This window comes from Cornus florida, unplaced genomic scaffold (assembly GCF_030987335.1).
Source record: "Cornus florida cultivar Cherokee Brave unplaced genomic scaffold, ASM3098733v1 CherokeeBrave_3.0.0_Hap2_Chr04, whole genome shotgun sequence".
Taxonomy (NCBI): domain Eukaryota; kingdom Viridiplantae; phylum Streptophyta; class Magnoliopsida; order Cornales; family Cornaceae; genus Cornus; species Cornus florida.
Window position 1 is genome coordinate 11,524,287 of NW_026775574.1, and position 25,354 is coordinate 11,549,640.

A 25,354-nucleotide genomic window follows, 5' to 3' on the forward strand; every position below is an offset into this window, starting at 1 on the left:
AAGGTGGTCCTAAAAATTGTGTAGCATTCTCTCTTACTGTAGTCACTGTGATGCACCTGATGGAGTCAAACAGACAAATATAAGAATATAACACATGACATCCATAACAAAAGCATATATAAAGAAAATAAAGTACTGGATACATCAAAAGATCAAAGCCGACAAACCGGCTGCAAATAATATATAGTGACAACAAGGAAGTATAGAGCACAGAGGTGTAGTATAAAAAGGTAGAAGAACTGGAAATCTCAGGTGGACGAGGCAGGTCGGGCAGGGCGAGCTCCGCGGATATCACGAGATAAGTCTCGAAGTGCAGTTATGACATCCGTGCCGAATGTAGCAAAATCAGCTCGGTAGGCTACAGTATCGGCTCGAATTGTAGCAGCATCAGCTCTGATAGCAACCACTACATCCTCAAGAGCCTGAAGACGCTCTCTAAAGCCGGGGGTATGACTAGGAGCCTCAGGTATGGATGAATCAGAAGAAAGATCCTGAGCCTACTCCTCCTCATGTACTGGCGACCCAGCTGGAGAGTGTTGCTCTGCGTCATCTGCAGGTCGCTCTAAATCAATGCCTATATGCTCAGCAGCTGGACCTACTGGTACATCGTCCACTGCGGGATCTGCTACTGCTGCCTCTGCCTCCTCAGCCTCGAGCTCCTCTGCAGCCACTACTGCGTGGTCCTGCAGTTTAGTGATGATAGTATTGTAGCTCTTATCCCAGTCCTTCGTCAAGAAGTGACAGGAACCTCTCTCAGGGTGCTCCTGAGGATGGAAAGGGTAGCGCTGATCAATAAGTATCTGGGTGATGAGGTGGCCAAAAGGGAGAAACTTAGCCCTTCCGGGCTTCTCCTTACTGATATACTCGTCAAAGAGATTTCTCATCACGCTCCAGATAAGCGCGAGGATAGATACCCAGTGGCCTGTATAAAATGCGTAGAGGGCTATCAAATAGTCTCCTCGCCGCTGAATCTTGTGCCCGGCCATGTATATGTTCCAAAAAAAAACAGAATCAAAGAACCATAGGTCATCTGGAAGAAAGGTACGGATGGCGAAAGTCTCGCCATCGGCATGGTGACCTGTAAGAAATACTGCTATGTCAGCATAAGAAGGCCTGTATAGCCTCGGATATAGCTCCTGTAGCTCCGGAGGGCATCTGTGTGGACAATGGCATGAGCAGGCTAGCGAGTCCACAGTAATAGCAATCTGATGGCCATCTATAGTAGTGACCAGCTCTACTGTGGTGCGCGGGGACGGTTGGAGGTTCTGGAAGAACATCTGTACCAGCCGCGGGTAGACTAGCTCTGTAACTAGGGCAAGAATAGCTGCAAGGCCCCTCTGGATAATGTCATGGTAAGCTGATCGAGTCAGCACCGATCTGAAGAAAAAATCTGTGTTGAATACTGACTCATGGTCCACTACCATATGCGCATATCTAGGCGCGGGCCTATCACGCTCTCGAGCTGGTGGAGCTGGCTAGTGTGGTGGAGATGGTAATGGTAAATGCTCAGCTCCAGCATGTGATGGAGATGGGGATGGTGTAAACGCAGGCTGAGCTACAAAAGTGGATGGAATATGATCATCCTCAGCCTCATGAGCAGGTGACTGTGGTGAAGTAGACTGTAGTGGCTCCTCCTGTGCATGAAAGGGCTCTGCTGGCTCCTCTATCCTCGGTCTGATATGTCTCTGAAGCCTGTGTTGCCTCTTGGCAACAGTCTTGCGCTTAGTCATGGCCTAAAAAATAATTTAAAAACTTGCAAGGGAAGTCAATACCAGAATAAAGAATTGAAGGCACAAAATAGAAACATGCATGTCAAATAAGATAGACAACTTATATAGATGACATGAATCTATACAAGTGACAGGATATGAAGCATGCTAAACAATGTAAGTATGAAATGCATCCAATGTGGAATATCACAGGCATTGGGCATATATAATATAGCATGAACAAAATACATGATAAATGAAGTGTGTGTATGAGATCTATGAAGTTCGATCGATCACAAAAAGGTTTGAGATCGATCTCAAAACTTCGATCGATCTGAGATATGAGTTTGATCGATCTCTCAAGATCGATCTGAGATATAAATTTGATTGATAGAACTGTGCAAAGGTGAGAACTGAAAGGTCACAGATCTGTGACTTTGGAAGCACGAGGGCCACACGAACAAGGTCGTGGGCCCATCAACACAACAATTCAATCAATCCTACTTACTTAGCATGGCCCATACTCCCATAATCAATTCAAAACTCAAAAATATATAACCATATATACATATATATACACATATATACACAAACATGCTTCAAGCTCATCAATGGTGGATATCATCATCATTCATCCTAGATCTAGCATATAGGCAACATGTATTGTCAAGTTGAAGCTTGAAATGACAAGGTGTCGCTCGGATCTTACCTCAAGTCGCGAGAGATGATGAGAGGAAGATGGTGATGCAAATCCGAGAGGAGAGAGAGAGAATCAAAGTTTGGAACTCGCCGGAGGTTCGCCGGAGAAGATGATGAAGATGGGTAAGTGCAGCGGTGATGGAAATGAGGGACAAAGGTTTGGGGGGTTGGATCGATCTACCAAATCAATCTTGAGACTCTCCAGGTCTATTTTTAAAAAAAATTCCCGATTAGTTCAATTGATCGAACTGAGATTTCTGATCGATCGAACTTTGATGATCTCTCTTCAAAGTGTTTTTGGAATTTTTGAAATTTTTGAAAAATTAAAAATTAAAATTAAAAATTAAAATGGAAAAATAAAAAATATTTTTTTGTGGATTTTTTGAAAAATAAAATAAAATAAAATAAAGAAAATAAAATCTTTTTTGGATTTTTGAAATAAATAAAGTAAAAATCTTTTCTTTTTTTTTTCTTTTTTTTTATTTTGAAAATAAAATAAAATAAAGTAAAATAAAAAAATATTTTTGGATTTTTGAAAATTAAAAAAAAAGTCAAATAAAGTCAATCGAAAGTCAAAATAGAGAATTGAAGAACTGAGATCGATCTGAACAAAATGTTCGATCGATCAGACAGAAAGCAAAAATATGCAGGTTTTTGGTTCAAAATTTTGGTTAAGTGTTGGAACTTGCAAATCAATCGAACTTTGAAGTTGGATCGATCGAAGAACTTCACATCGATCTTGAAATGTTTTCAATCGATGAGACAGAGAGCTGAAATATGTAGGTTGATACAGGCTCAAAATTTTCTAAGTGTTGGAGCATGAGATCGATCAAACTTTGAAGTTGGATCAATCAAAGGTCTTCTGATCGATCTGAGAATAAGCTCGAACAATGGGACAGAGAGGTGATTTAGATGCAGGTGGATGCAGGTCGAAAATTTTTCTAAGTGTTGGATGCAGGTGGAAGTTCGATCGATCGAACTCTCATTTGAGATCGATCAAACTTATGCAAAATGCTCAATCACAACATAAAATTCATACAATCCTAATCACAGTTCCTAGCAATGCATATGAACCCAAAGCCAATATCTAGACTTCGCAAGAAATGAAATTTAAGATAGAAATGAGGGAGGAATAGGGTTTTGACACCCTACGAAATGCTTTACTAGTCTTTAACGTCTCTAGCAAGACATTGGGCTCTTTTAGCCCGGATCAAAGATCTTGTAATGCATCCCCTCCTTGTTGGGGTGATAGATGCTTTGAACTCTACCCAACAAATGGTTCTTTGAAGAACTTGTTAGATTAAGCTCAAAAGAAACTTTTGATCCCTTATCAATGCAATCACAACCTTTGGGCTTCTATGCCCTTTCAAAGCAAGAATTTGAAACAACACTTTGAGAATGCAAGGTTGAAGATGATCCCTTTGAAGTTTTGGTCTTACACAAAAGCTCACTTCCTTAACATTGAAGATCATGACATTTGTCTACAACATTAATCTCTCCTTCATATTTGTCAAATGAATTGGGTGTGGGATTAAAGATATTCAACTTCACCTTCATATGGCCAAACAAGATCTTCATTATCCCCGTCCTACAATTGATGTTGGCATTAGCAGTTGCCAAGAAAGGACGGCCAAGAATAACGGGAATTTGGCTTTTAGGATTGGGGACCGGTTCCATGTCAATGACAACGAAATCAACGGGGAAGAAGAATTTATCAATCTTTATCAAAACATCCTCAATTATACCCCTAGGCTTCTTAATGGATCGGTCGGCAAGTTGTAAAACTACCGACGTTGGTTTCAATTCACCTCGGCCCAATTTGACATAAACCGAGTATGGAAGAAGGTTAACACTTGCTCCTAAGTCAAAAAGCGCCCGATTAATGATATGATCACCAATAACGCATGAAGTAGTAGGTGAACTGGGGTCCTTAAACTTTGGTAAAGTGTTATGTTGCAAAATTGAGCTTACTTGCTCGGTCAAAACCACTTTCTTGGTGCTTGGCTCTTGTTCTTCCACTTTTGGGTGCACAAGTCTTTCAAGAATTTGGCATAAGCCGGAATTTGCTTGATTGCATCCAAAAGTGGAAGATTGACTTTCACTTGCCTAAACATTTCCATGATTTCATTGGTTTTTGCCTTTTGCTTGTCTTTTGAAATGTATCATTTTAAGGCATCCAGAAATGGAACTTTTGGTTCAAAACTCTTTTCAAAATTTTTCTTTGAAGTCTCTTCAACACAAGAAGTTTTCAAATCACTTTGTTTCAAATCATTTTTCAACAAAACCTTTTCAAATTCATTTTTCGGCAAATTTTTCTTCAAATCATTTTCAAAATCACTCTTCAAATCACATTTTGAAGTTTTCTCATTCACAAGATCATGTATATGCAATGAAGGAGGAATAGGATGTGAAACGGGACGGGTGACAACTTGAGGTTGCACCGGTTCACTCTCTTCATTGGACATTTCAACTTGATTGTCCACAATCCTACCACTCCGCAAGGTAGTCACCGCATTAACATGTTCAATGGTGTGGCCTTCCGATGAGGAATGGGTTTCCACAACACATTGTTACTTAGGTGGGGCATTCATAGGCATCTTTCCCTTCTCTCTAGCATTAAAAGTGCTTGCTATTTGCCCTACTTGGGTTTCTAGCTTCGCAATGGATTGAGAGTGAGAATGAAGCAATTGAGTATTAGCCTCAAGAGTGCCCAAAGCATTCAAAACTTTTTCTTCAAAGGCGGGACTTCTAACATTTCCTTGGGAATAAGATTGGTTGGGAAAATGAGAGTTAGAAAATTGATTCCCTTGTAATTGGTAAGGTCTATAACATTGGGATCCTTGGTTTTGAAGTGGAGATGGAATGTACTTCCCTTGAAAACTGCCCTAGGAAGGGTTTGAGCCCTCTCCTTGGTTTTTCCAAGAGAAATTCGGATGATTTCTCCAACTTGGATTATAATGAGTACCATAAGGATTGTTCCCTTGGTTCACAAAAGCTGCATTGACTTGTTCATTAGGTTCATTTTGCACTTATCTGTGAGGACAATGAGAAGTAGAATAAAGAACACTGGAACAAGTCATACATGTTTCATTTGATGCACAATGAGAATGGTTGGGGAAGGAAGATACTTGGTTCGTCGAGTTTTGGTTAATAAAAAATTGATCAAACCTTTGAGACAAAGACTTCATTTCGGCGGCTATTTCATTTGAATGGTCGACTTGATGTAAGCCAACACTCTTCCTACCTTGTGAATTTCTACTATTCTTGGATGATAATGTTCTATGCAAAGAATTTTCACTCATGCTCTCATAAAGATGCCACACGTCATCCGTATGCCTATCAATGTATGAGCCACCCATGGAAGCATCAACCATGCCTTTGTAATTATCCGATAAGCTCTCAAAGAAATATTGAACTAATTGCCATTTGGGCATGTCATGATGTGGACACTTCCTAAGCAATTCATTAAAGCGTTCCCATGCCTCATGAAACGTTTCTCCATCCCCATGTGAAAATTCTCGAATTGAGGTTCTCATGGCATTGGTCTTAGAAACCGGATAGTACTTCTTCAAGAACTCTTGTTGCATTTCTGCCCAAGAAGTGATTGAAAAAGGCCTAAGATTGTTAAACCAATACTTTACCTTGTCTTTTAAGGTGAATGGAAAAAGTTTGAGTCTTAAGACCTCTTCCGGCATGTCCGTATATTTTCAGGGGGAACATACTTATAGAAACTCATCCAAATGCTTGTAAGGTTCTTCACTTGGAAGTCCATGATAGTTAGGAAGCATTTGAATGGTTTGTGGCTTAATTTCATAGTGATGTGCTCTAAATGGTGACAATTGAATGCATGTGGGTGCATTGTATTCATTAGGCACATAGTGATCTCTTAAAGCAAGTGGAGGATTAGCAATTTGAGGTGCAACATGGGCACCTTGATTTTGATTTCCATGAATGATGAGAGGTTGTGGAGCATACATTGGCCTTGGCATTCCAAATGGAACTTGGCCTTGTTGTTGTTGTGGTTGGTGAATGAATGGCCTAGGCATATCTAATGGTGCTTGAATGTTCTCATGATGCACATTTGGATGAAAGATACCTTGTTGGTCTATGTGACCAAGGTCCTCTACATGCTCTTCATTATGGCCTTCTATTGATGTAATGGATCGGGTAGAACTAGAACTTCCTCTTCCCCTAGGATTTCTAACTACGGATTCAAGATGCAAATCAAGAGGGACAAGAGTTGGTCTTAGTGATCTATGACCATGCATACACAATGTAAAAACACATAAACACAATGAATGAACAAACACTTCAACTTCACAACAATTTCAATGAAACTTCCTCCACAAACAGTTAACCCATACTCCTATGCTTTAACAACAATGATGCAAAAAACAATTAAAATGCCTCCACGCGGGCTCACGATTTATCTAAGAATTTAAAAACAAGCCTCCACGCGGGCCGACGATTTAACTAAAGGATTGAGTAAAGAAAGAGCTCACAAAGGTCCTATAGCACTTCAACTCCAAATTTATAGCTTAGCTTAGCAATTTTTTTAAAAAAAAATTAGCATTTTTCCTTACTTGCTTAGCTCCTTTGCTTAAATGCTCATTTGCTTGAATGCTCCTTCAAAGATGAACAAACACAATAAGTAACAAAAAGAAAAATAAAAACAAAGTAAAGACACAATCAAAAGAGTACTAATTCCTAATTGATTCCACAAATACGACGTTGCCTAATCCCCGGCAACGACACCAAAAACTGATGGGGCGTCGCTATACCACAAGCTTAGAAAATGTGCATTAAGGCGAGGGCCAAGTTTTACATTTATAGAAGCCACTACTACCTTCACTAAAAATATAGTTAGGGCGAGTAGGGATCGTCCCAAGGGATTGGAGTCGAATTTGGTTGCGAAATCACTATTAGGGTTAGTAAGTCGAGTGATCAAACAAATGGTTGGTTGGTTGATTAAACTAGAGAGCAAATTAAACTAAGTAATTGAATGCAATAAGGAGTAAGTAAGAGAAAGAGAGATCTTGGGGTTTAGAGGTCACCACCAAACAATGTTTTTCTACACCCTTAACTAGTGACTAATGAGGGAAATGCGTGTTGCAATATTGATGTGTGTGTGTGTTTGGTTGATTCAATTAGCAAGGGTGACTAATTAAGCATACATTGTCTAATCAACATGTGAAAAGCACAATATATCTAACAATTAAGCATATATTGTCTAAATAACAAGTGAAAAACATAATATATCTAGCAAGTCATTAATCCTTTCATTAAGCTCATAAGCCAAATACACCACAAGGTTGGAGACATATGCTACTTGCATTCAAAAGTATGGAACATCAAACAACAAGCATGGATTGTCCTCCCATCTAACAACTATGCTACCACTACACTACAATTAAGCTAATGACATGAAATTAAGCTAATTAAGCTAAGGGAGAGGCACAATCCATCAAGAAATGAGTATAAACCATCTAGAAAATTACAAGAGCATTCCATGAAGCACAATGTTTTGACAATCTCTAGATGTATGGTATTAATACACATAGACATACGTCAATAACACAAGAAATAGAGACAAACACATGAACATCTATTCTAGCATACATAGACATATGGATAGAATGAAATGATCAATTGGAAGCATTAAACCACATAAATCATTGAACAAACAAGATCTATATATATATAAGTGCCAAAACATGTATTACAACACTAATCCCTTAATAATACACAAAATCAAGATGTCAAAAGCATGATTGGGGCTAACTCTAGCCCCAAGAGGATATCTAGCCACTCATGGTAGTGCTTCTCTAACCTCAAGGGCTAACTCCATGGTAGAGATTTACTCCTTGGTTGATGAAGAGTCCCCAATGATGTCTCTAGCCTCCTCCTCCTCTAAGCTTGCTCTCCAAGAGATGATATGATATGATATGGTATGATGTGGTATGAGGTCCTCTCCATGTAAAAAGTAATCATTATCCTTATATAGGTAGGTCAAATGACACACAAAATGAGTTGGGGTCGTGCACAAAATATTCCCCAATGATTGGATAAAGGACAACTTTCAATGAGCTGGAAATTTAACTTTTTCACACTGGAGGAAGTTCGATCGATCAAAGAATGGTGTTGGATCGATCGAACTTTTGAGATCTCTGAAAATGTCATCATGGCTTTGATCCATCTTGAAGTGCTGAAATCGATCACGTTGGATCGATCGAATTTTGATCTGAGATCGATCGAAGATGTTGATTTCCACCTTTTTCTTCCTTTTGCTTCCACTTGGCTCCTTTCTTTGATTTATCCCAGAATTGCTTCATTTCTGCTCTTATTTGGCTGAGTTAGCTTATTTTCAGGATAAGTGCCTGAAAATGGAAATAAAACAAAATCAATCTAAAACGGTAAAGTAAGATAGATAAAGGTACTAGAATGCCTAAGCTTAAGGGGTTTAAATACACACTTTTCAACGCTCATCAGAGGCTTACCTAGGGTTGTGTGGAAGGTGGATTGCATTATTTATGTGTTTATGTGTTAAAGTGTTGTTATCTGAGAAGTATGCTTACTTGTTTAATTGCTTATGTGTTTACGTTTTTAAAAGACATGCTTATTTACTAAGTGTTCACATGCTTACGTGTTTAATTGCTAAAATGTGTGTTATATGGTCATGACAATGAAATATATAAATAATTGAAAACACATTAATTATGATATGATAACAAGTGTAATTTAGGTGGTAACGGCAAGTAATAGGCACGGTGTGTGCAGTTTTATTTAAATGATAATGTGGCAAGTAGTGAGCGTGGTAGGTGCAAGCATGTCTCGTATGGTATTGTGACGGTTATTAGGCATGGTTATGCAAGTATTTTTTTTAATGAAAGACGGAGTGTTTAAAATAAATAAATAATAGGACACGATTGTATCATGGTACGGGATACGGTTATTATGTATATATGTATACATGTATAGGAGTATGCAGTTGAGCATAGATGGTTATGTGGGTTTTGACCTGAGTAGGCGAGGAGCTCGATTGCTCCAAGGTTGTTTGGGGTACCGATTCTTATCAAACGAATGGCGTGGACTTCTAGCTCATGAATTGAGCTATTTAGTGTGTAGTCATTCTGATTTTTCTTGTTACATTTTGTGCGATACTTAGGGCACGACTTTAGAACGGGTTCATATTTCATGGCATAGTGTCTTTGTTGTGTGTAAGTTTCATGCATTGGTGGATGGGTTCTTGTAACCATGGAGGTCAGGTGTGCGAGTGAGAGTCTTGAGGGAGAAAGGTATGACCTTAGAAGGTTAGTGTTTGTGACTTGAGTCATAGTTTGGTACGGAGGTTCTTTTCGAACCAGTCATGGTAGGTGTGTCAAAAGTTGTTTGAGTCACGAATGTAGTCTATAAGATGTAGATGTGTATCTTCTGGTATGGTCTGAGGAGGCGTGTTGGTTCTGACTGTCATGGGTACTTATTGAATTCTGTAGGTCTGGGGTGATATAGGACCGGTTGCAGGGTGGGGAGCATTTTGTGTCTTGTAAGAATCTGTTTTGGAGACTGAGTTGTCAAGGAGTAATTCTCATTTTAGATAGTTGTAGGAGCGTGTTACGGATAATTAACTCTCAATGAGTTGATTACGTGGTTCGGTGGATGAGTGGGGTTATAAGTTGTCAAGAGAGTCTCGAGGTAGTGTATAGTGGTTGGTTTTAGTTGTGTAGAACAGGATTGCACTATAAGGCAAGTTGTATAAGGTCATTGATGTGCTCGGTCATTTACGGATGAAATGATTGATGGTAGGTACGGTGTTACCAAATAGACTGTGTTATAGGATTTGAAAGTTATGGACTAGAGTTGGATTTTATGTTATGTCTGAGGTATCAGGAGATTGTGCTTGGTGTTTGAGGATTCGAAAAGGTAGACTGATGATTAGAATGATTAGGACGAGGTTGATTTTGTGGGTTTAGTTGTTAGCCCTATTTGACCTTTGTTGGGGCCAAGGGTGTTCTAAGGAATGGCGAAAATGGGAGCTAATGATGTTGAACCTAAGACATGAAGTTTTCTTGTGTCGGCATGTAGATCGCCTTAGAAAAAGTGGTTTAAGTAGTTGGTGAAGCATTAATAATTGATTGCATCGTTGGTGGTTTTGAGGAGACTATTGGGTGTTGAGCATTCTGAGATTATGCTCATTTTGTTTTATGGATTTGTCGGCATGGCATTGCCGTATAGAGGTCCTTTTTCTAGTGTTATGTGGTGGTCGTTGTGAGGAGTATCGAGAGTAATGCTTACTTAAGGATTATGAGAAAGAATCGCTTAACAATGGCTTGATGGTCCGGTGGGACGATAGGTTTGGATTGTTGTTTGGAAAGAATGGTGGTTGAGGTGTTCTAGCATGATGTTTAATACTGATGGGCTTAATGGTTTGAGGTATGATCCGAATGTGGCTTAGATATTGTGAGTTGTTTGTTGTGTGTTATCAAGTAGGTGATAGGATTATGCATCAGTCGAGGTAATGGTGGGCAGCTTAGTCTTTAGAGCCAGTGAGAGTAGTGTTGCCATATGGGCATCTTTTTCTTTTGACGAGTTAGTGAGTTGTTGTAACTGAGGTCACGAGTCTTGTGTGCACAGTGTTTGAGGGAGTGTCACCTTGAAGGTAGAGATGGAATGGGTGGTAAAGTATTGTTTTACATCATTTGGGAGTGACGGTTTCTAGATGGGATGGAATGCGGTGTCCGAAAGGTTGTGATTGTTTCTAATGTTAGTGTGTTGTGAGCATTGGTGCTCTTGCCTTATTGGTTTTGGTTAGCATGGGTGTCGCGGTGTATCGTGTGTGAGGTTTCTGTGTGATAGTATTTGATGGTTCATTTGTGGTGAGATCGCCTAGAATTAAGTTCATAGTTCCGTATAGGTATCCAGTTGGTTCTTTTCCTTATGTGTAAGGAGTTTAGTTCATCTCAGGTGAGATTGGTTATCCGTCGTTGGTTGATTGGTGAACAAAGTGTGACAGGGTGTCAAGTGCATTCGGGTAGTAGTTGTCAGTCTTTGGTGAGTGTAGGGTTCATTACCTTTTCATTTATTCTAGTCCTGGCAAGGACGTCGATTGTCACGAGTCTTGTTCTCCATTTAGGAGATGTGCGCGTCCGTGGGTGGACGGACCTATGTGTGGTTCGTTATATTCTTAGAGTTTATCGGTAAAGGTTGGTTGATTTAGTCGACTCACTCCTACGGAGGGAGATAAAGTCATTGGTTTTAGGTGGTGTTTGTTTTGAGAGTGGTTTTGACTGCACAAGTTGCTGAATAGGGGTTGCATTTCCGGCGTCTAGTACTATTGGTGATGGCTAGGGTTGTATCGTGAATTGTAAGCTTAAGGATAGTTAAGTGACGTGATATGAGTCCTGTACTCGGATGTTTTTATAGGCATTTGATTCGAGTAGTGTCTTGAGGACAAGTGTCGATGTTGCCTTAGAACTACGTGATTAAAGAAAGTAAATATGGGGATCCCGTTGAGGAATAATGGGAATGATTGATTTTGATTTTGAGGTTTCAAGCATGAGACAGTCGTATTGTGTGTTTTAAAGAAGTAAGAATTGAACCGAATGATGTTATAGAGTCATCTACCTAGTATGGGTGCTTTGAGATCATTAGAGAGTTTTTACGCTAGTTGATGATTATGATGTTTAGTGCTGTGTTATTACTAGCTTGTTAGGGTTGTATGATTAAAGCATGATTGGAATTTTTAGAGTAAGTATATAACTGTTTAGCCGTTGTGGTTACGTAGAACGATGGATTGATAGTGAGTGAATCTCATGGTTGCCTTGTGGACTGTGTAAGAGTGTGTTTGAGGTTTAGACCTGAGGACAGGAACGACATCTGTGTTGAGACCGGATTAATGAGAAGAATGGCCTGGCCAACTATTTCTCCTGAATCAGTCCCTCTTAGCATGATGTCGAGTCAAAGGTCAATGGTTGTTTCAATTTGTCAAGGATAGTGAGAGCACGGTATTGCGCATTGTGTCGGTGTGACAGTGTGGATTCGGATGATTTGTTTTGGGTGACGAAGCGTGTTAGGTAGTACCAAGTGTATGGTATAGGGTTTGCGGTTCGATCATTAATTATTGAAGATTTTGTTTTGGGGATTTGTGACCTGGATATAGGATAATTTGTTTTATTGTTCTAGTGATTCATGATTATGTAGTCATTGGGAGATTCATTATTTAGTCATCTTAATGATGATAAGTTTAGTGATTGCCGCTTGGTGTGGTTGGTAGTCATTGTACGGGTATGTAATGGTGTAGTTAAGTATTAGGTAGTGAGTGTTTGGTTTGATAGAGACGTGTAGATTAGAGTTGAGCTTAATTGTGTAATGAACGGGGTTCCTTATTTCGGATTTTGTGTGTCCTTTAAAGGATGGGCTAAGATCGGATGTTGTCATGTTCAGGGGTCTTGTAACTGTTCTTCTTTCAGGCTTCGAATGCCTTTCATGGTAGTGTTGAGTGGACCAATGTCCATTTTGAGTTCAGTATTGCTTAAAGCGAACCAGTTGGTTTTGTGTTGCAAAGTTGTGAGAAATGAGTACCCTCATAGGGTGGTGAGCATTGGGTTTCAGTGGTAGTGGTTTCTGATTGCCTGGTTACGTCTAGTGTCAAATGCAATAATGTCGGTGAGTTCATAGTCTCGGAGTTTTGTGAGGTGTTCTCGTAAAGTGTGGCTGTGGGCCTTCTCTATAAGGAGGGTAGATTTCGAGGACGAAATCTCTTTAAGGAGGGTAGATTGTAATATTTTCATTTTTTGTCATTTTCTATTTTTTTTTAGAATTTTTGTTGTTGCAAGGGCATTTTCGTCTTTTCTCGTTTTGTGTACCAGACACCGTGGGGTGTGCTGGTTATGTCCGAGAGATGGTTGGGGTATTTCATTGAGTTCAAGACTATTTGAAATGGAAGGGTTGCCATTTTGGCATTTTTTAGTTTTTCGAGGTCGGACGGTTCCGTGTGGGACCCGCTACCGGATTTGTTACGTACGAGAATTTTAGTTGGGTCCATTTGCATCTCATGCATTTTAATTGATGTATTTTATGTGAGTTATATATAATTTGTGTATAAACATATTATTGTGTGTGAAAAAAAAAAAAAAAAAAAAAAAGGAATAAAGAAAAAGAAAATGTTTTTGGTGGTGGGACCCACCACCTCTTTTAAAGACTAAGAAGCCATTTAGGCCTCTCATTTTTCTTCCTTTCCCGTAACTATCTCTCTCTCATTCTTTTTCTAGATTTTTCTTTTTTCCTTTTACTTCAAAAATTCAAACCTTGATATATCCCTCACCATTTGGAGTTTTTAGATGCCATTTGCGGCAAATTAAAGAGCGCGTTGAGATCTTTGATTTGATCGGAGCAAAGACGGTTTTGGTGCACCCTAAGAATTTTGAATTCTAGGGTTTGGATTCAGCAAATTTGAGGGTTTTCTACAAAATTGAGGTTGGGGTGTTCTAATCCATGACTTCTTGGATTTTTGTGAATTTTTTTCTTTAATTTGACCTTAAACATGCTTAATTTTAATTATCTTGTCCATTACTATTGTGGTTGTATGTGCTCAAAATGACGAATGTGTTTTACATGCTAATTGGGTTATATACATGGCTATTTACATTATTGTGAAGAAGCATGTTTAATTTTGGTATATTATATGACTTGTGAATTCCCAATTACTATAGAAATTGATGTTGTGGTTGTGAAATAATTGTTTGGAATTTTCTATAAAAAAAATAATAATAATAAAAAAATGATGATGATATAGAAGAGCATGTAAAATTATATTGTTGAATTTGGCATTCGGAAGCATGAAGCATTCATGCATTCATTGGGAAAAGTAAAAGGGAAAGGTTTGTTTGAAAAACAAATGAAATTGTTTTTGAGAAAAAGTTTTTGGAACAGTGTTTGTGAAAACCCAGACGCCTAAGAGGCGCCTAGTGGTCCGTGGTGTTAGTGTAGTCTAGAGAGTACTAGGGATTGAGCTAACTAGGCCAGATACGATGTCTTGGAAGTGCCTTGTGGTCGTGGATAGTTAGTCAATCCCCCTTTCGTGGTGCCTTGGAAGTGCTTTGGGTTGGATTACACTAATGGTTTGGAAGTTGAAACAGAAATGTTTCAGAAATGGGGAGCGACATGGGCATGTCATTGCACTTCATTGGCATATATGGTGTATTTGTGACTTGGATGACATTGTGTTTATATTTGACGTTGTGGATATGGATTGCATCCCTGGTATAGTATGATCCCGTTCTCTTGATTTTTATTCTATACGTGGATTCACGGGGTCATAAGAGGTGTGTCTTAGACACCCCTATTGAGCTTATGATCACCCCATTATTTTAACATTTTTCAAATTTGGGAAAGGAAGTGGCGGACGACATTCCTCTACAGGTTTTGATGGGTTAGTGGACTGTTTGACCTATTTTATAACTATGATCTCATATTATTATTATTATTATTATTATTATTATTATTATTTATAAACCCTGGGATGACATGTATATTATGTATTGCCATATGAAAGAATGGTAACGTCTTTTGTTGACCTCGAGTTCGGATAAGGACCCGGTTAGCGATTTGGACCCTCGGGTTCGAGTCGTTACAAAAGTGTTGCACCTTAGACAGAGTACGACACCGCCAAATAGAGGACCAAGAACAATAGAGTGAAGCAACCCCAAAAAAGTGAGACATTGAAATAGCCAATTTATAAACAGAACGAACTGAAAACTTACCTGACCTCTCCGGAGCCCAAATGACAACATCCGGTTTATTCCATCGGCTGATGTGAATTTTGAGAATTTCCTGCACCGTAAGAGGATGGAAAAACTGATCCAAAACATCCACCTTCCATGAAGACGTGGCAGGATCAATCAAATCCGCGACAGAAGATAAAGAAACATAAACCGTGGGTGGTGAAAGTTTCTACAGCAGCGTAAGAACCCAATGATCATTCCAAACATGGGTAGAGATACCATTCCCAATCAATGATTGTAAGCCCTGACGCAACAAAGCCTGAGAAAACCAAATACTACGCCAAACCCATGAAGGATTAAACCCCAATGAAGCATCCAAAAACGACGAAGAAAGAAAATACTTGGCCTTAAAAAGCTGATACACCAACCCCTTCTTCGTAACCTGAAAATGCCAAGTATGCTTCGCTAAAAGGGCTAAATTGAAAGCCTCCAAATCTCGAAACCTAAGTCCACCTAAATTCTTACTCCGACAAAGAAGATCCCAATGAATCCAATGAATTGCCTTATTTTTATCCTTATTACACTACTAAAATGAACGAATGTACTTCATCAAATCTTGACACAATGAGATGGGAAGTTTAAAAGAAGACATAATATAAGTAGGTAAAGAACTCAACACAGCTTTAATCAAAACCTTTTTCCCACCCGAGGACAAAGACTTCGCCTTCCAAAAAGATAACCGATCCTGGATTTTTGTCAGCAAAAACTGAAACACATCTCTCTTGGATCTTCCCAAAATTGCCAACACACTAAGATACCGATTATGCAAACCCTACATTTGCAATCCCAAAGATCGACTAAGAAAACGACGCACTGATCCTAGGGCATTCTTCGAAAAGAAAATAGATGATTTACTAAAATTCACTTGCTATCCAGAGGCCCTTTCATAATTGGTCAAAATGCGTTTCAAAACAGAAACTTCCTCCTGAACTGCAGCACAAAACACAATAGAATCATCAGCAAAAAAAAAAAAAAAAAAAAAAAAAAAAAAAAAAAAAAAAAAAAATTCAAAATAGACGGAGCACCCTGACAAATACGAATACCAGATAACAACCGGGCTTGCTAGGCGCGCAAAAGAGCAAGAGAAAGAGCTTCATCACAGATAATAAAAAGATACGGAGATAAAGGGTCGCCCTAACGCAACCCCCTTGACGGTGTAAAAAAACTCATCGAACTCCCATTAATTTTTAAAGAGTAAGAAACCGTGGAAATACATGCGATTATCATTTGAATCCAATGATCGTTCAAGCCCAGCTTAGACAGCATATGCAATAAAAATTCTCACTCAATCTGATCATAAGCTTTACTCATGTCAAGTTTCAACGCCAACCACACCTTACTCCCCTTTCTTTTATTTTATAAATAATGCAAAATTTCATGAGTAATTAAAATATTATCCGTAAAATGACAATATGCAACAAACGCACTTTGGGAATCACTGATATAGGAGCCAATAATCCCTTTCAAGCAATTAGTCATTATTTTTACAATAAGCTGATAAGACACATTACACAAAGAAATAGGTCTATAATGACTAACCTGTGTCGGAGATGGAATCTTAGGAATTAAAACAACATTAGTATGATTAAAACTGGATAACAAATTTCCCGTATCAAAGAAGCTAGAGACAGCAGCAACAATATCCCTTTGAAGTACCTCCCAATATTTCTGATAGAACAGCGGTGTCATCCCATCTGGTCCAAGGGCTTTCATCGGTTGCATTGAAAAAATAGCCTGCTTCACTTCCAACTCCGACGGGGCCAACAAAAGATTGACATTCATCTCATCAGAAATCCGCACAGGAATATACCGCAAGAACTGATCAATATTGGTAGGATAGAAAGACCGAAATAAATTCTGAAAATAACTCAAAAACACCGATTGAACGGAATGCTCGTCAGTCACCCACTGGTTCCCTGCATCAAAACCCCTGAAATGGTATTGCGGCCGCACCTCCTTTTAGCAGTGACATGAAATAATTTGGTATTACGATCCCCTTCTTGCAACCACAGGAGGCGAGACTTCTGCTTCCAAAATAATTCTTCCTCTAACCAACAAGAAGTTAAAATGTTTTCTAAGTGAACCACATCCGCATGACAATAATTAGAAGTTTGAGCTTTCAACTCACGAAGCCGAGCAGTCGTACTATCAAGATGAGTTCGGGAATTAAGATTTCGGAGCTTAGCCCACCTAATAAGATCAGCTTTAAAGTGCCTTAATTTCTGAGCCCACTGAAATGAGATGAATATCGGAATAGACCAAGCTGAATCAACAATTTGCCCACAATCCTCCAACAAAGTCCAGCGACCATCAAAATGAAATTGCCTTTTCTGAGGCCGTACGACAGGCAAAAGTTCAAGAAGCAAGGCAAAGTGATTGGATCCCACCACTGAAAGATGAGATAATTGAGCCCGAGGAAAATCAGATATCCAATCCTTCGTTGCCAAAGCTCGATCCAAATGCTCCTGAATATTAGCGGGTCCATCTTGCTGGTTATGTAATTAAAGGTACCAATTTGTGGTATACATTTCAATTGGCAAGTGTGGTGTACAAACATGGTCCTATTTCATTATAAATACGATTTATGCCAAAGTGTTAAAATGTTTGGTATGCCCACATATTCTGAAATCAATAGAAAACATTTACATTGTTTTGAATTTAAAATTTAAAATTGATTCAATATAAGAATATATTAGTAAAAGTAATCACTTTATGAAACAATGCATCCCTCTCCATACCTATCACTGAAAGGACCAACACAGAACAGGACCACTCTTTACAAATTACAAATTTGAGGTTTAATGGACTCCACATAAACAGCATTTTGCTCTTGTTGTCTGTGATAGGCACTAACTGCTATAACTTCAACTTTGGACCCTATGCCCAAATCTAATTGAAGCTACAATAGGTAGGAATATAGTTGGCAATATCGGTCGCGGTAACATATCTGGACAAATATCGATGTAAATCAGTTAAATCGACCGGTTTATGAAAGTGTATGATGGTATCGGACCTGAGTTACGAAACCGCCCGATACGGCAAACCATGAATAGGATATATTTCTAACAACAAAATTTTAAAAATACACACATGCACTATCCCATTCATTGGTTATGTTAAATATTAGGTGAAAAATATAATTGAGAATAATTGTCAAATATTAGGAGAGAATAATAATGTTTGGAAAAAGGAAAAAGAATTTTGCACATACAATTTATTTTTAAATTAGTAAGCAAAATCACAATATATTTTTTCATTAATTGGAATTTTAAAAACTAAAAAAAAAAAAAAAAAAAGCATTATTTTTCAAAAATTATACAGACAACAAGGATAAGCTACTCAAGTTATCACAAATGAGATACCATAAGGCATAATCCATGGAATGATCTAAAAGAATGTGAAAATGAGACATGAATATGGGGGGATTTTAATTCATAAGTCCCGTGGTCTTGACCAAACAAACCCAATAAATATTATAAATTTATAAGCTCTCCTCTGAAGTTGCAATTAAAGAAGATATAAATGATTTAAATCGCTAGTGAGAGTTGGCAATGTCAGTTGCTAGCTCATGCTGGTATGGTTATCAGTAAAATATAGAGATTAAAATAAAGTAAAGAAAACAAAGGTTAGGATATACTCCGTCTTACTTTCTAGATTCTTAGAGAAATGTAATTTTAAATTCATAACCTTCAAATAATACTGCAGCCAAAAAAAATAAATAATTCATTACCAAGAAATTTACATCCCCGATTTTGTTAACAACTCAAATTCTCCTAGAGTTCAAAGAGATAGTACTAAATTATTACATTTAATATATTAACACTCTAAGTCATATAAAACGAAAAAGAGAACGAGAGTGAATTTGATAAATTTGAGGGTGGAAGCGCAAGAACAACAGAATTAAGTTATAAATAATAAAAATTTGAATCAATTTATGTACGGAGTGTAAAAATGAAAACACACTCAGGACACTAAAAACGACCCAGAGAAAGATGGTAACTTAATTAACACCAACTTTATTGCTGCACCTCAAAAAAAAAAAAAAAAATTTGTTATTTTATTATTATTATTTTATATATTTTTTTTTTGGTAAAGATGGTAAAGAAGCTTGATAGGGAAAAAATACATCTATATTTGTGTAGAAATTTACTATTACTACAGTGGAGGTAGTTAATCATCAAGAGCTCTTCATTTGATGCAGGCGTGGGTATAAATGCAGGACCTTTTGCCATTGCTCTTCTTTTTCACTTCCTTCCGATACCCATTTCCTTTTTCTCTCTCTACTGCATTGTTTCTCTCTCTACTGTACTTCCGAAGCTCTTTCTGACTAGTTTCTCTCTCTACGTTTGTTTCATGTGTTTTTTTTTCCTTGGAGCACGAAACGTTGACAGCGTAATTCAGTTTGGCTGAGAGCTAAAAGCCAGGACGGTTTGGACAAAGCCCCCAAATTCATAAAAGTTCTCAGTAAAAAGCTTCAAAATGGTGGACAGAGAATCAAAAGTTGCGCAGAATTTGAAATGGGTATCTTTCCTTTTCCACTTTTAGTTTGCTCTCTCTCTCTGTGTTTCAGAGCTGGTGGGTCTATTGCTCTGACTAGGGTTTTCTGTAGGCTTTGAATGTGTATTTATGATATTGAAATCAATGCGCTTTGCCTTAATTAATTGTGTACGATTCCTTTCTTGGACTCTTTATTGAACTGGGTGTATGTTTTCTTTGTCATTGGAGGGCTTCACTTGTGTAATTTGGGACAACTGGTTGAAATTCAGTGATAGCTTTGGAAATAGTAGTAGCTATTTACTCTTTGGATCTTTGGTGCACAGTTTGGTACTTGGTTTGGTTTTAATGCTTAGGGTTTTAGTTTTTTCAGCTCATAAATTGAAGTGGGTCATTCTTCTTTACTTTTTCTCGCTCCGTACAAGTATGCAATCTTGCGTAGTTTCTTTGTTTATGGGTGTTTCCAGTTTCATAAGAAAGAAAATCTCTGTTATTTAACCACTTGGCATTTTCTTCTTGTTTTGAGTTGCAAGTTTTGTGGATTTTAATAAAACTTGTTTAGGAAGTACTTATATATATATATATATATATATATATTATTTGGGTTTGGAAATTTCATGGGTTTGCCCTTTTCTTTGGGTCTTTGATCTTTGTTGAAGCTATTGATGAATTAGGGCTTTTTTTGGGGTGATCAATTTTGCAGATTCAATTTTCCACAAGTTACTTGGTTGTTGAAAGACAACTCTAACAGAAAGGTGTCTGTTTTTGGCTACTTTTGCTATTCTTGTCAAGGAGAAATGGATACGGGTGGCAAAGATAAATTTGACCCAGAAAAATTGAATGAGGATCTTATAAACTACCATTCATCCAATATATCCTTGGACTGGCGATTTGGTGGTGACAATCTCATGAATACGTCGATGGGATTGATTCCCAAAGGCAATCATATGGCGGTTTGTAAAGGAGATCGAATGGAGTCTTCTTCCGGTTCCTCTGCCTCCATGGTGGACTCATTTTGCCCAACCAGTTGGGACCACCCCACCAGTTCACAGAACTTAAGTTTTTGTAACATTAATACCCAGAATAATGCTAGCATTTCAAACATAATGGGAATGGGAAAAGCAAGCTTGGGCCCTTTCAGAACTGGAATTGAGAGAACACTTGATGTGGGTTGGACTACAATGAATTCAATGTTAAAGGAGGGTATATTTTCACCAACTGCTTCTGGGATGCTTCCACAGAGCTTACCTCAGTTTCCAGCAGATTCAGGTCTCATTGAGCGAGCAGCCAGGTTCTCGAGCTTCAGTGGGGGGAATTTTTGTGATATGGTGAACCCTTTTAGCTTTCCTGAATCTGTGAGTCCTTATTCTAGGGGTACATCAGTGATGCAGGGGCCACAAGAGGTTTTGGCAGGCACTGGGTTGAGATCTTTATCTGGTGGGCAGTCTCAGAAAAATGAGGTGAAAATGGCTGAAGTTTCCAAAGACTTCGCGTTACCTGTTGAGCATCAGATTACCAAAGAGAGAGCACTCAGTAATGAGAGAAAGAATGAGAACTTTGTGAAGTCTCATGATGAAGCAAAACAAGGTGTTGGTCTGTCTGGCATTGAGTCCAATGAAGCCGAATTTAGGGGTGATGATCAAGAGGAGCCATCAATGTCGGAAGGTACGAGTGGAGAACCTTCTTCTAGCAAAGGGCTTGGCTCAACGAAAAGGAAAAGAAGTGGACGGGTATACCCTGTTTGCAATTGATTTCTTTCATCAATGACTGCTTTCGTTTTTGTTCATTTTATTTACTTCATATGAATCATTGTGCTTATGTGGTAGGATACTGAGCTTAATCAAGCCAAGGGAGCCCCCAAGCCACCTGATGAAGCTACGAAAGGTAACACTGAAATTCTACAGAAGGGAGATCAAAACCCGGCTTCAGCAACCAATAAACCTAGTGGAAAACAAAGTAAACAAGGTTCTCAAGCTTCAGATTCAACTAAGGAAGAATACATACATATTAGAGCACGAAGAGGCCAAGCAACAAACAGCCACAGCCTTGCAGAGAGAGTAAGACTTTAGAATGAAAGATTTTCATCTCTGCAAAGACGAATTTTTTTCTTAGTCTTTTGTTGGAGTTTGATTGATTTGGATGATAGGTGAGAAGGGAAAAGATCAGTGAAAGAATGAAGTTTCTTCAGGACCTTGTACCTGGTTGCAGCAAGGTTGGCTTGTTGGAATTAATGACCTTGGGATTATAATTAAGTAAATTTATCAATATAATTAAGTGTTGTTATTACAACAGTTCATTCATGAGAATTTATTGGGTTTTGCAGGTCACAGGCAAGGCAGTTATGCTAGACGAAATCATTAACTATGTACAATCGCTACAACGACAGGTTGAGGTATGCTAGTTAAAATTTCTAGTTTTCCTCACCCTCAGTTTAGCTAGCTTATATATATATTCTTCTCCCCAGCTTTTGAATCTAATTTGGTATCTAAGATCCACATATGCTCTATATTTAGCTTCTTTCACGACATTTCTAACTTCCTTTTTGAGATCCTATATTTTTCAAAAGGTTCTCTATTTCTAGTTTTTCTTTGCCAAAATTCATGACATTCGTGTTTTGCTTTTATAATGGTTTGGGCCTTTTTATTTCACCACCAAGTTTCTTAGATAATGGCTCTTTTCATTTGATTCTCTAATTGATCCTCCAATGACCCCTTTTGGTACTTGTTTAAAACACTTGCTCATCCTATTCCACATTAAGCTAAATTCATCTTCTAAATTTTATATTGCTCCTTGTAACATATTATTCTTAAATAATTCTACTTTCTCCCCTTGTAAATTCCACCACCTAGTTCTTGACTTTATATATTTATTTATCCCTTTAGATTTTCTTTTTATATATGCATCTAAAACTATTAGTCTGTCTTGTGATGTCGCTCTCTCCTAGAATAATGTTACAACCTTTGCATGTTAATCAATCTGCCTTTTTAGTTGGGAAAAAAGTTGATTTGACTTATATCTGATCCACTTTTAAATGTTATTAAATGTTCGTTACTCTTTTTGAAAGTATGTATTCCCAATCATAAGATTATATACCTCCACAAATAAAAAAATACTCCTCACAAAAACAACTACCTGAAACTTTTGCAGAACTCATTACGTTCTAATAATTTTATGCTGCTTACAGAAAACCCATTTCTATACTGTTTACCAACTGATTTGAAAATTTTATTTTCTTTTAAGAGGTAATGATTAATATCTCTCTTTTTCTCCCGCCTCCCTCCCTTTCTTCAGTTTCTATCAATGAAGCTTGCAACAGTGAATCCACGTTTGGACTTCAACATTGATGGGCTCCTTGCAAAAGATGTAAGTGAACACTGAGCACGTACCTAACTACCTACATACATGCATTTATATACTGTATACAATCGTCACCGAAATGCATTTTCTATAAAGCAGATCCTCCAATCACAAGCTGCTGCTCCATCTGCTCCTGGATTTTCACCAAATATGAATATGCATTTTCCCCTTGTGCATTTATCTCAACCAGGGTTGGACCAAGCTGGTATTCCTGGTGTTGCACACTCACCTGATGCTCTTCGGAGAATGCTCAATTCCCAATTAACTACCATAAGAGGATGCAAGGTGCCTACACAGGTATTATATTGCTTTATTTGATTAAGCAAAAAATGCCACCACTCTGATGTGGGACTTGAACCCTCTTCCTTCCACTTTGGGGGTGGCAGGAGATACCACCCAAGGTAACAGCTTGTTGTCTGCTCGGGTATCTTTCCGTCATATAGTTTATGTTCCTCGAAAACTTAATTTATTTCTTATTGTTCTCAAAGTTCTGCTTTGCTCTGATATGTAATATCTACATGTGACGTACGTATGATGTTTTGCTCTTGATCTTTCCAACAATTTTTTTTTTTTTTCCTTCTATCTTTTTGACTCAATGATGATAAAACCTAGAATTGCATAATCTACTTGTTAGTGTTAGCCCTGATAGCTTGTACATCTTGAAACCCATTATTGGTAATTATTTATAATCGATGAGATATTTTAATTAGGCTTTGCTAAAATTGTCATGTTGTGACAAGCAAGTTCCAATTGGCCAGGTCACTTGCATTTCTGGTGTGATGAAAAATTTTTATTTCAGTTTCGCCTGCAATAGTCCTCGAGCATCATAGTTTACCTTTGATTTCAATGTCTTATCTACAATACAGGTACCTAATGTGTGGGAGGATGAGCTCAATAATGTTATCCAGACGTGCTTCAATTCCAGTGCACCCGGTGACAGTCAAGATTTTAGTGGTCGAACCTGCTAATTTTTGAATTTACCTCTCCTCTAAAAAACATCACTAGAGTTCTTGAGATAACCTCAGATTCCTTTCAGGGTCTCCACCACCAAGCCACATGAAAGTTGAACCTTGATCGTTGTTGTAGTTCTCTGAACCGAAGATTGTTTCTACTCCCCCTTATGTACTTTTATCTCGTGGGACAACAAAGCTCATGATTTACATTGTTGGTCATTTCTGATGATGAAGAGCTGTCTACCAATTGTTGTATTGTCAGTTTGGTGTTGAAGCTTGGAGGGTCAGTTTTGCATACCCAGGAGGCTCTCTCATGTAGGTGATGCAGTGGCAGCATAATTTGTTTTTTGTACAAGAACTAAATACTAGAGTCAGAAAGTGAAAATTCATTATTCCTGGGATCCGAATTACTCCATGAAGGTGTACATGATTCTTTAAAACACCAAAAGGGAGACATGCGAGTCTCAAGTGGGGTGTGTTGTTTGACTATTGTATTAAGCTGACGGGTAGGATTCGCGAGAAGATTGCAGTTGAACCATGGTGGTGTGATCTTGTTTAATTCATTGAATGAGAGGTTGAAATCTATGTACTTTAATCATATATTGATGAATGAAAATGAAATGTCATTCCCTTTCTATTTGAAAATAAGATTTCATTCAATTATGTGCTATTCTTTGGGGCGCTTGTTTGGCATTGCTAGAAAAAGCCCAATTTTAGAGGTGAGTTGTCTTATTAGTACTCTATCATGCTTCTCTATAGCTTATTGTGTTGTATTATAGATAATTCTATTATACTTTGCTACTGATTAATGCATCTTTCTGAAGCAATATGTATATTTTCACAGTTAATATGATCTCTTTGATCAGAGAGAGAGGGGAGGAGGGAGGACCCTGATTGTGCACCACCCACTAGTTATATGAAGAGATTCTTTCTCATGTCGAACCCTACTGTCATGACCCGACTCGCACTGTATAATTACCATCCATTTTGCACATTTTCTCTTTTGCATATTCTTCTTTTGGTGCCCATGGTTTTTCTCAAAAACGCGTTTACAACCCTGCCATCATGACCGACTTGCACTTTGTAGATATTCTCCTCTTGATGCTTGTAGTTTTTTCCAAAAACGTGTCTACACTGTTCAGGAACGTCCACACATATAAGTCTCAACAACTTCTCTCAAGAGATGTGGGACCTCACAATTACCCTTCTAGGACCTTGCATCCTTACTGTATTCTTGTCCCTCATGGGCTTGTGCACATCTAAGGGGATTGGCTCTTTTTATCATTTGTCATGACCCTACCCGCACGGTGGATGCTAACCAATTTGCACACTCCTCTTAGTGTTCACAGTTTTTCTCAAAAAG

General features: G+C 38.2%; 1 protein-coding gene and 1 pseudogene across 2 annotated transcripts; both read left to right on the top strand.

The window, feature by feature from the left end:
* The first annotated feature begins 5,840 nt into the window (after positions 1-5,840).
* On the top strand, positions 5,841-5,939 carry LOC132305769 (small nucleolar RNA R71; annotated as a pseudogene).
* Positions 5,940-19,389: 13,450 nt separating this feature from the next.
* LOC132302720 (transcription factor bHLH49-like) lies at positions 19,390-24,639 on the top strand. Of its 2 annotated transcripts, none has more exons than XM_059799640.1 (8): positions 19,390-19,708; positions 20,385-21,411; positions 21,508-21,738; positions 21,828-21,893; positions 22,005-22,073; positions 22,973-23,044; positions 23,135-23,335; positions 23,905-24,639. In XM_059799640.1, the coding sequence occupies exons 2-8, from the start codon at positions 20,479-20,481 to the stop codon at positions 24,004-24,006; spliced, it is 1,674 nt and encodes a 557-aa protein (XP_059655623.1). In that variant the 5' UTR covers positions 19,390-19,708; positions 20,385-20,478; the 3' UTR covers positions 24,007-24,639. The 2 variants fall into 2 exon arrangements, with proteins under 2 accessions (XP_059655623.1, XP_059655624.1); XM_059799641.1 differs by having other exon boundaries at positions 19,392-19,708; positions 23,138-23,335.
* The last annotated feature ends 715 nt before the right edge of the window (positions 24,640-25,354 follow it).

Coding starts and splice junctions, on each gene's coding strand:
- LOC132302720 (XM_059799640.1), top strand. CDS start 20,479: ATGGATACGGGTGGCAAAGATAAATTTGACCCAGAAAAATTGAATGAG. Junction 21,412..21,507: donor AAAGGAAAAGAAGTGGACGG/GTATACCCTGTT, acceptor CTTATGTGGTAG/GATACTGAGCTTAATCAAGC. Junction 21,894..22,004: donor TTGTACCTGGTTGCAGCAAG/GTTGGCTTGTTG, acceptor TGGGTTTTGCAG/GTCACAGGCAAGGCAGTTAT.